Genomic DNA, 12,499 nt, shown 5'->3' with positions numbered 1-12,499 from the left:
ACCATTTCAATGCACAGTGATCAGTCTGAATTATGAACTTTACAGTATGTTGCAGGTATGGGGAATATTTCTTAATCCCTTCAACCACAGCCAAAGCTTCAAGTTCAGTAATTGTATACGTCTTTTCGGAATCATGCAAAGCTCTACCTCCATAACAAATTACCTTCTCTTCACCATTTGTACCTGTGCTAAAATGAAACCAAGACCTTTTATACTGGCGTCTGTTTGCAATATAAATTGAGTACCGTCAAAACGAGGGTAGGCAAGAATTGGAGGTTCTACTAGCTTTTGTTTCAGGATTTCAAACGCTTCTGCACACTCTTTTGACCAAATAAATTGAACATCTTTACGAGTGAGATATGTTAAAGGTGCGGCTATTTTACTGTAATCTCTAATGTACTTTCTATAATAGCCTACAAAACCTAGAAATGATCTTACTTCCGATACCTTCGTTGGAACTGGATACTCTTGGACTACTTTGGTTTTCTCTGGATCAGTAGCTATCCCATCTTTATTTACAATGTGTCCTAAATAACGTACCTGTCTTGAGCAAAAGTACACTTTTTAGGTTTGAGCTTCAAATTGGCTTCTCTCAACCTCTGAAATACTTGTCTCAAATTCTCTACATGTTCATTAAAAGAATTGGAAAACACTATTACATCATCAAGATATATTAATACAAATTTCCAATTTAAACCTCTGAACACTTCTTGCATAACTCTTTGAAACGTGGCTGGAGAATTTGTACATCCCATTGGCATTACATTAAACTCATACAAACCATCTTGTGTAATGAAAGCACTCTTTTGTTTTGAGCTTTCTTCAAGTCCAATTTGGTAATAACCTGACGCTAAATCTAGTGTGGAAAAATAATTTGGTGTTCCTGCGCCTAGCTATCTAATGCATCATCTATGTGAGGTAGAGGAAAATTATTCTTTTCCACAATTTGGTTACATAATCTCATATCACAACAGAATCTTAGTATACCATCAGGTTTAGGAATCATTACAACAGGAAAACTCCAACTACTGGTGGATTCTCTGATTAAACCATCTTCTAACATCTGATTGACTTGTTTACGTATTTCAGCTTGCACATGAGGAGGTTGTCTATAAGGACGACATTTGATTGGCGGATAATTACCAGTTCTTATGACATTTTCGTATATCTTCCTCTAGGACTATCTTTGGTTTGAAAAACGTCTACATACTCAGATATAAGATCAGATAACATATCAGAATCGGTATCAGTTAAATGAGAATCATTGAAATTGACCTGAGAAAGAACTTCACGTACCTTAGGATCTGGCGAATTCTGTGCTTTTACATGGACCGATGATACAGGTACTTCATCTACTACAGAGTCATCTATATCGGTAAAATGAATGATTTCACTGTTATTTACAAGTGTAAATGTACCAAGTTTTGTTCTAGGATACAACACAATTGGTTCATTGCTAGTGTTTAACACAAGTAATTGAGTACTACAACTAGATTTGTTAGCAATAGGTTGAACACTTGATACTGTATTGGCAATCAATACTCCTAAAGCAGTGACTCTCCGTTCTCCCTGACATAATCCTATTGTGCCTTTTGGAAGAGTATTCGATAACCTCGCACGCACCACTGATTGTGAATGAGGCGGAATTTCTTGCCTTTCAATTACACGTAAGTGACTCTTGTTAAATAATCGCAATTTCTGTGTGTTAAAATCTAATCTGGCCTTATGTTGTTTTAGGAATCTCTTTCCCAACATGATTTCCTGACTAAGATTTCGAGCAATATACATTGGCACGAGAAATTTTGAACCTTCAATAAACAACGGAACAACAACAAAACCACTGATTTGCAACACAGATTTGTTAGCGGTACGGGCTTTTGTTAATCGCGGTTTTGACACTGCAATTTGGTGTGACAATTCCAAAGAATGCCAGTACTCATGATCGATTAGATTCATTGTACAACCAGTGTCAATTAAACAGTCAATGTTTTGGCTACCAATAGTGACAGAAATATAAACTTCTTCATCAAAATTTGTTTCAACGTTATCACTATCGCATTCAGACGCGGCAAAATTTGAATCAAATTTTCCATTGCGCGGAACTTGGGCTGAATTACACGGAGAATTATTGCCCTTTTGATGCGTTTGCTCAGTTACACTGTTTACATTACAGCTATTTGAAACAAATTTCTGTACAGTTTGTGCATGTATTACCTGTTCATCAGTTGGATAACAACTACGACCCTGATTATACACATCTTCCTTTTCAGGACACTGTCTGTAGCTATGACCTAGTGTATTACATCTGTAACATTTCATATAACGGTCATTAACCTCTCTACATGTATACGGACTCCGATCAATACAGCTATTACTGTTTACAGGTGCATGACATCGATCATTTACATTTTGTTCAATAGATTCAATGTACCTCTCATTGGACAATATCCTCTCATTGACCTCGCCTCATTGACCTTGCACGTCCTACGTGTTCGTGTACTACTTTCACTATTGCACTAGTACTTGTATCCACTAATTTCACTATTTCATGACTGAGTCGGAGAAGATCATTATATTCAGTACTATTGATTACCTTCTCTGGCTGCTCTGCATCTGTTTCTAAATAGGCCTTGCCTAGTGCCTAGGGCTAAGTGGCTTATTATAGGAGGAGCCATAATCACATTTACTTTTCGCCATTAATATACACTGTATCAATACAAGAATATCACGCTGCAATATTATTCACAAAATGGCCGAAAACAGAAAACACGCAACAAAATTCTTCGCGCCACAAAACAACTTTGGCGGGAAATCACTAGAAGCGTGAATTTCACTTAATCTACCAAAAATATCACATAATATATATACAATGAATCAATCCAAAATTGCTATAAATAATAATACCAAATTAACTTACCTGGGGGTTGGTTTTTCCCCGCAGGGGTAGCTGACAGCCAGTCACTGCTTGGTACCGGAAAAGATCGGATTCTCCACCATTTAATATGACTCAGAACTGATGTGAAGATCCACTCGCCAGTTATCTGATTACTAGAAATTAAACCAGACACATGGCCAATGGATCTTCCAGTGAGACGGGGAAAGACTCAAACAGAAATAAACGGATAGCAAAATATAACTTCACAAATAAACTTTAATTTCTCATCAACAAAGTGATCACAACATAATATAAATGATTGAATAATTATCTCAGGTCCTTCCTCTCCAGCGGCTAATAGACGAATAATAGACCAGGGAAATTGAGGAGAGGGAGCCGCGGAGCGATATATTTAAATTAGCTATGGAAAGCAAATAGCGCCATAACAATATGGTCAATATCTCAAAAAATAAGGCCAATATCAAAAAACTAAAAATAAAAAAGTTTTTGGAATGGTGCCTCAAGACTAAGAAAAAAACAAAACAAAAATTGTTGGAAAGAGTGTTTTTTTGTTATGATGTACCGAACAAAAATTGCTAAAAATTCACTTTTTTGTGATTTTCTTCATAATTGTTGTTTTTACACCAAATCTGTATTTATATTGAGATTCATTGATGTCTAGCCTTTATAAAAATATATTCTTTTATGTCTTGCGTGAATAATTGCAAAGTTATGGCACTTTTACTACATGCATGTCTGAAAGTACACAGCCACCTTAAATGATTGAAGAGAAGAACAAGCAGGGATATGATGAGGTAGAAAGTTACACATAGCTATCAAATGATCTGTCCCCCCAACCAGGTGCCAGATTTGCAGGGTCTATTAACAGGCACATGATGATGTGATAATATATGCGGGTGCCCCCCTTCCCGGATTCTATGGTTTCCGCGTAAAAAGGGTCGAGCATACGATGAGGCCTTTTTCAATGAGATGCAAAAATGTTTTGATTTCATCCAATCAGAACGTCACTTTCCGTATTACGTAGTTCTTGTTCTAGAACAGTGCTACATCGGCAGTATTATACATGTACAAGAATATGATGATACTGATGCTGACGATATTTGTGGGAAGCAAAATTATTTGCCAAAAGATCTTTTTCTACTTTATACATTGACTTGATGTAGCTCTTGTCACGGTCATGGTGAAAGAACGAACATGGATTGGCTTCGATGATCTTGAGATTGAGAATGACTTTACCTGGATTGATGGATCAGAGGTACCTTGGAATACGTAATTTCTATTATTCAGTTGCTTTTCTTTTCTAAAAACACATTGACCAATGGAACTGCAATCGCGTTTACCCTTTAGGTGCCAACACCTGGATCGGTCGATATAATTTTTGATGCATAATGCTGTATTTTATTGTCTGTGTTGAGCATGACCTCAGCGCGTGGCTCTGTGTTGTTTCTTTATAACATCGTGGTGGTGTTATTTTTTCAATCAATGCTTTAGATACTCAGATCATCATTTGCAGAAATTTGTTGTGAATATATCTTTTTTCAAAACTAAAATAGAGCTTGTTTCAACGTAGACACAGGGTTTATATAATGAACACAAATGCAGAAATCGAGTTTTTGTTTATACCGCACTTAAACATAAAACAAATATTTTGAAATTATAAACCAAAATATCGAAATCACAAATTTAAAAAAAAAGCGACCCTGTTTTTCAGATTTTTGGGTCGGTCGATAAGGGCAAGTCAACTTATTTTTTCAAGCCTTGTCTAACGTTAGACAACGCCTGTGACATAATTATTACTACATATAAAGCACAAGAAAGAAAGAAAGATATGCTTACCATATAATCATAATACTGTCAATTTAGGTTTCTTTTAAAAATTGGGCTCACGGTGAACCAAATGATTTCTGGAACGAAGATTGCACTCACATACAAAGCAGTTCGAATGGGGAATGGAATGACGAGAATTGTGACGAGAAATTTAGATTTATCTGCAAGAAAAGAGGTAAAAGAATAAAATAACCCCCATCATCTGATATGACTACTAAAACTTATACTAACCATCTGATTAAAGAAGGCTGGGGTATGAACGTTTGGACAGTATTTTTATGGAACATGAGAGCACATCAGACATACCGAATTGCATCCTGAATACGAAGAATGTCCTTCTGATATCAAATGATTTTGATTTTTTGAAATTCGCGATATAATACACATTTTATGGTAAATGATTAAAAATTGATATTTTTCATTATTTAGCAGTCCTCGAAGTAAACTTTCTAAATCATATGATGTAGGGCTATATAACTGGGATGAAAAGTCGACGATAAATTGAAAATTTTGACCTTTCCTATTGAAGATATGGATCCCCATACCAAAAATATTAGGTCTTTTTGGTAAAAAATGTATATCTTCAATATAATAGGTCAAAATTTTCAATTGATGGTCGGCTGTTCATCACAGCTACATACACTTTAAGTACATATGATTAGATTAGAAAGTTTACTTCGAGGACTGTTAAATATCAAAAATTATCGAAAAAAAGTTTTTAATAATTTGGTATACAATTTGTATTATTTATCGCGAGTTTCAAAAAATTTAAATTATTTGGACATTCCTCGTATTCAGAATTCAATTCGATATGTCTAATGTGCTCTCTTGTCCCACAAAAAATACTGTCGAAACGTTCATGCCAGAGTCCTTAAAGCAATAATTTTTTATTGTAAGATTTCAATAAGAAATAGATTTGTTAGTATTTCTTTTTCAGAAAATGTTAGTTTCCACTGTTAGATATGTCCCCTTTTAATTTGAGCCGAACAAACTGACATGAATGAAGCAAAGGAAAGAAAATCTCTATTTATTTCCAGCGCCAATGACGCTATACGGGGGCACATTGGAGATGGTGGGTCTCTACTTTTTGGAGGCTGACGGCGTACCGCGTACCGATAAAGGCGGGTCTTAGGAACTGTGATTTGTCAAAATCAATGATCTTTTTTAGCTTTCTGGTTAAAAATTGCCCAGAAAACCACAGAAATAAGAAGAATTATCGAGGATCTTTCAACATTCTGTTTTGGTGAAATCCAGGGTGTAATTTTATTGATTAAAATGTCAATACTAAAAAAGAAATAATGTTGTAGATACTAAAGGCACTGCATGGTTCTGCCACCCAAGAATTTTATCTGATCATCAAGATCTTGTCCAATTAATTACAATTATTATTTTTTATTCATTTAAATCAAAGCTTTGCTACCTCAAAAACCAGCAACAACACTATCGACAACGACAGCAAGAACACTATCGACAACGACAGCAACATCACTATCAACAACGGCGGCAATAACACTATCAACAACGGCAGCAACAACGTTCTCACCATCAGCGTACACATCAGCTACGAATTGGCCATCTACAGCAAAAGCAACACCACGAACTACAGACATCGGAGGAACCACTCCTTTCTTTGTTGATATTACAGAGCGTTTTTCGGATGAACCTAACGGTTCACCCTCTCAAACTACCACCGAGGAGTGGTCGACAACTTCCCAGGTACTACCACCAGGTCCAAAGAATCCGCAACAACAAGATGGTCTCTCAACAGGTAAATATTATTCGCATATCATTATGTTGCCTCTTTGACAGTACGACAATCTGAAATAATCATTCATTTATTTTGTCAAGAAAATTAATTCCAAAATACTTTAAAGTTCCACAATAAAGCTATCAATAAGAACGGCAAAAAGATTGCATTTCAATATCAAAGTTAGGCAATGGTGATGTCTTAAAATTACTGGATTTTTCTGGAGTGGTTATAATTATTTGTTAAAAATTAAATAATTAATGTACGATCTTATATCAATATTTTGAGTTAAGAATAACAAAATCAAAATTTGATGATAATCGTACATAATGGCTTTATTAATCAGAAAGAAACCCGCTCAAATTAGTTTTAGGTAGCAACAAACATCCCGCCATGTTGTAGATTACGAGACTCTGGAATTGCTCTACTACTAAGGTTACCAGGTTACTTTGAAAATCGTGCTTTTTTCAATTTTAGGTGCAGTTATAGGTGTAGTTTTGGGTACGCTAATGGCACTGTTACTCCTTGTGGTTATCGGTACTATTCTTGTTGTCCTGGCAAGGTATTTGTTTACTAAACTATTCGCCGAAGAAGTGATGATGTAACAGGATTATCTACCATAGCAATAGCTTTAAACAATTTGTATATTATATCGCCCTGCACTACAAGCAGGTTGCACTCATCACCTGTGTATGTCTGCAATCAAAGATTGAATCCAAATACCGCTCTTTTCAAAGACACTAATCTCGTAGAATTACGATCCAGGTCTTTATCACTGTTCTTTGACATCTATGGCTCAATACCGCGTGAACGTACTAGTGTAGTGCGATATATTCAAAAATAGTTTAAACCTATTTCTATGGTAGTAAATCCCTTAGTTATTCCTGTTACATCAACACTTCTACGGCAAATAATAAAGTTGATAAATTAGAATTTCTTTGTCATAAAAATCTCAACCGGAGTGTGTTGGGGTATATCAGCGTGTGTTGGGGTGCTTGATGTTATAATACCTGTACAGTTCAAGTATTCCATTAGTAAAATGTAGGTTTGATCCTTTTTATAGAAGCGCTTATGTTTTTATGAACGATTTAATCTGCAGATTTCGAAGGAAGTCAAATCCACCAGAGATTAAGGGACCCTTGACCATTGATGGCCCACATGAATTAACTGAAGGCCCATCAAATTCATCGGGTGATGAGCACCCAATTTACACGAACACCGAAGGTCCAGCGTGTGTCTTTGATCAGAAAAATGCAACATATGACAATAACAATTACCGACAGAGTCCATCTTCTGTCGTTGCAAATACTTATCGAAACGAATCTTCCACTGATGACAATATCAAACTAATATATCAAAATGTATATTTCAATGGAAATGAAGTATCAAGCAATATCCCGAATAGACATATATCTGTAGTGTATGCCAAACCTAATAAGGGGACAGCAAATTACAATGATCAACAATATGACCAGCAATATGATGCAGTTCATCTCCATTGTGCAAACTTGGGATCAGAACCCGCCGACAACCAGGGGCATGCTGACGATCATCCATCACACCAGGTGTCGCTTACAGATAACGAAGAAGGCTGGGAAGAGAATGCTGCTTACGGTTCTTTTGACGATGGCACTGATATCTTGGGTGGGTGGGTAGATAATCCAATTTATGCAGGATCAGATGAAGATGCTTAATTAGAAAAGATATAATCCATCACCGTCTGTGGACTGATTAAAGACATGCTCCCGTAGACGCGCTATGCCATGGTAATTTGTAGCGTGAGATGATTTATACGTTACCTTTTAAAGATTTTGATGTAGCTGTACAGTGTACATAGAACACATGTTAACGGGCAAATATATTGCTGGAACATCATATCATTGGCAAGCTAATATTATGAGGACAATGATAATGACTCCTTTTTTGAGAAAATTAGTCGTTTAAATTTGATATTCCGCAAAAAACAACTGTAAGCGGTGAGTTTCTTCGAACGAGACAGAATTTAGTAGAAACTACAGTGACGTAAAGTTATGAACATGGCCAGCTTTGAGAGTATGGACTGCCATTCATGCCAACAATTTCAATGCACAGAACGTATACTGTTTTTGTTATCAGAAAAAAAATTCTCAATCAAGTATATATTACAAATTTACAGATGAAATCAGGCTGCTTCTTTATTATAATATTAGTAAATTGTGATATTCCAATTCATATGTTTATCAAATTGGTGAGAAATACTTGGACTAAAAAACATAAATCAATTTCACGGTACGAGCTGAATTTAGGAATGGCATATCAATATTGTATTTATTATGCAAATAACCAATTTCCAATTTCGCGCATTATATACATCAATGAAAATCAAAAGAGCTCTCCGAGAGCTGCATGAGTATGTACTGCTCGTGAACTGTTCATAAATGTACGTCATCAGTCTGCATAATTGTAATGTGATAATTATTTTGATCGAATGGAGTTAAACTTGTTTTTAATACCAGCCAATGCGAGCCACTCATTCGAACGTGAGTCGTGTCGGTTCTTTTGATATGTCGCGACTGCCCGCACGCAATGTACGTACTGTGTTATGCACATCGTGTACGTGTTCGACTAATAATTATGTACATGCGTACAAATCTTAGTTCTGCATTGATTCAGTGCCACATGGATTACTGTTGCACATATTGGTATAGTGGCCTCACTCAGAACCACAAAAATAAACTGCAAATTACTCAAAATAAGGTTGCTCGTTACATCTTGAAACTTTCTCCCAGAGATCACATTGGGCAACATGAGTTAAACCTTGTGAATCTCTTGACAATTTGTGACAGAGTTAAACAGCTGAGGCTTAACCATGTCTTTAACATCTACCATTGTCAAGGTGCACTATATCTTAATCTGAATTTCATTAGAACATCAAGTGCTCACTCTTATGGAACCAGATCAAGTGAATCCAATTTCATTGTTCCTAGGGTAAAAGGTATTGCCTCAAACACATTCTACTACAAAGTCATTTTGGACTGGAATGATCTCCCATCAAACATCAAGGGATTGCCTACCAAGTCTGCATTTAAACAAAGTGTCAATTTCAAACAACATCTAGCCAGCAACTCTCTCAGTCAAGAGATGTCTGATTTCACTGTGTAGGCATTTTTTTTTGGTTTCCCATTTGTTCTCTTATCTTTTCTTGGGACCCCTTCGGAAATAACATGAATAAGCTTGCCTTTTCTGCGGCTTAATGGGTTATCCCGGCTTGTCATTTTTTTGTCCGTGTGCCTTGTTCCTAAATGGCTTTGTGGCTGATTAATTTTAGCTTCAAATAATTTGTCACATTGATGTACTTTGTAATGATTTTTCTGTCTCTATAATTTGTTTTTGTATTCTAATGATCTTGCCAAATAAAAAACAAACAAACAAACAACGGTTCCTGTGCTTTATTCAAAATCTCGGATTTTGACAAAACTACAGCACCTAAAGTCTTGATTTTTGCAGGGTATGTTAGTTTACTAAAATACATAACAGTCGTGTAAAAAAAGAACTGTGAAAAATATTGAGGGCGTCCTCCTCAGCAAATGTTATAATATGACTTTAAATGAACTGGGTGAGCCTTGTATCACAATAGCGCACGTATTGTATTGACAGTACGGTGTTACACATCGTTTTTTCTTTTGAAACCATTGAACTTGAACCACACATTTGACGTTATTACTTAAGCAGTCGGTCTTTGTGTTTGAACCGCGGAGGTTAACAAGTATTTTCATTCTGTTCAGAAATAGAAATAGCAGTAATCTGGTCGTATTCATATAAGATGAGTGGAAACGCAGAAATTCAGCACGTGAAGAACTAGAGCAACTGTGCCCTTTGCAAGGGCACGAGGTAAGTTAGGCGGATGACTGTGACGATCTGATCAAGCAGCAATACTTTGTGCTGGACAGTATTCATTTTAATAAGACTGTTTCATTAATTGTGGTTTTAATATATCTTGATCGTGGAAAGCTTGCATTTTGAAAACTTGACCTTTGACCTCTGCATGACCCCTTAATGACCTTAAATGAATTTTAAAATATTTAAAACATGTTAAGAATGTCATAAGTATCATTGCATTTAAATTTCAGCTAAAAATTTAAATTTTCAGAATTTGGGAAAACGTGACCTTTGACCCCTTTATGACCCCTTAATGACCTTCAATAAATTCTAAAATGTTTTAAACATGTTTAGAATGTCATAAGGATCATTGCATTTAAATTTCAGCTGAATCAGAGCATTTTTTGTTAAAATTACCTTTTTGACCACTGTGACCTCTTGGATGACCTCTGACGTTAAACAACCCATACCTTTTAGCCAGCTACCCAATACTGCTTGTGACTGAGTTTGGTCGAAATCCGATCAAGCATGTGGCAGTAGTAGCAAATTGTGAGAAAGAAGAAAGAAAGAGGAAAGAAATAAATGGCTAGAAAGAAATAAGTTAGGCTTAAGGGCTGGGGTATGAACGTTTGGACAGTATTTATTTTGGGACATTAGAGCACATCAGACATATCGAATTGCATTCTGAATACGAAGAATGTCATTCTGATATCAAATAATTTTGGTTTTTGAAATTCGCAATTTAATACACATTTTATGGCAAATCATTAAAATTGATATTTTTGATATTTAACAGTACTTGAAGTAAACTTTATAAATCTGATGATTGATACTTAAAGTGTATGTAGGTGGGATGAAAAGCCGACGATCAATTGAAAATTTTGACCTTTGAAATTGAAATTTTGGGACAAAAATCCATATCTTCAATATGAAAGATCACAATTTTCAATTGACCGTCGGCTTTTCCTCCCTGCTACATACACTTTAAGATATATCATTAGATTTATATAATTACTTCGAGGACTGTTATATATCAAAAATTTGAAAAATATCAAATTTTTATAATTAGTAATAAAAATTATAATTTGTATTATATTGTGATTTTCAAAAAATGAAAATTATTTGATATCAGAAAGACATGCTTCGTATTCAGAATGCAATTCGATAGGTGCTCTCATGTCCCACAAAAAATACTGTCGAAACGCAATAAACGCTCATTTTAGATCCCTTAAAGCTCGTCTGCGATTCATTTCCCACAGTGAAATAAACAATTCGTGATTTACGTGTGCTATGTGCCATCTATTTCTTGTAACATGGCTATAAACTATGAATAATTTAGTCACGGCGACCTGAACAGAACACGGAAGTCGCTGTGCAGTATAATTTCACCTTTTTTTTTTATTATATGGTATATATACGAATAACTTGAACTCGTGTTGTATTTTACTTGAATCAATTACATGATAATAATCGTTTCTGTCTGTATCCAGCGGTGCTGTTTCAAAGACATTTGACATCTCGGTGATTCAAGTTATGATTATGGATAGCCCTAAAACAATCCTCCTTTTTGGAATATGTCTTTGTGACCTATCTTTGGAGCTGGTGGTAAAAGGTGAGTAGATAATTAATCCTATATAGACGATTTCTTTGACCGATCATATTATGAAATTTTATTTAAGAATAACTGCCGAAGAGATTAGGATAATGGCAAGGTTTGGTTAGGAATAGCTTTATAGCAATTATAATAGTATATAGCAAATTTAGCAATTATGGTTATGATTGGACATTGTGATGATGAACCTTTAGCATTAGAACTAGCATTTTGTGGCTACTATTTTAAAGGGACATCATTCATTCAATTTCGAAACCCAAAACGTAATATTTAGAAAGCATTTCTGTTAAGTTGTGATTATAAAATTATGATCCTATTACAAATTTCAACTTTAACATCGCTGAATAATTTCATTACAAATAAGGATTTCAAAATTGAAGTCTATTTTATAAATCACTATATATTCTTTGGCGGGTGCTTTTTTCCCTTGCAAGTTTATTTGTATTTACCCCGTTTCATTTACTTCGAGATTTGTTGGCTTTATTTCGTTCTTCTATTTCAGACATAACCGACATCAGGTTACTTGAATCTGCTGCCAACAATCCAAAAACATAGTGGC

The 12,499-nt window shown here is 35.3% G+C and overlaps 1 protein-coding gene across 1 annotated transcript in view; it reads left to right on the top strand.

Moving 5' to 3' along the window:
* The first annotated feature begins 11,440 nt into the window (after nt 1-11,440).
* LOC140157828 (uncharacterized) overlaps nt 11,441-12,499 on the top strand; it is a 5,039-nt gene continuing 3,980 nt past the window's right edge. The window contains exon 1 of the mRNA XM_072181079.1: nt 11,441-11,940. Coding sequence (XP_072037180.1) covers nt 11,862-11,940 — 79 coding nt within the window. The 5' untranslated portion in view covers nt 11,441-11,861. The remainder of the gene's footprint in view (nt 11,941-12,499) is intronic.

This window comes from Amphiura filiformis, chromosome 1 (genome assembly GCF_039555335.1).
Source record: "Amphiura filiformis chromosome 1, Afil_fr2py, whole genome shotgun sequence".
NCBI lineage: Eukaryota > Metazoa > Echinodermata > Ophiuroidea > Amphilepidida > Amphiuridae > Amphiura > Amphiura filiformis.
This window is presented reverse-complemented; position numbering and strand designations above follow the sequence as displayed.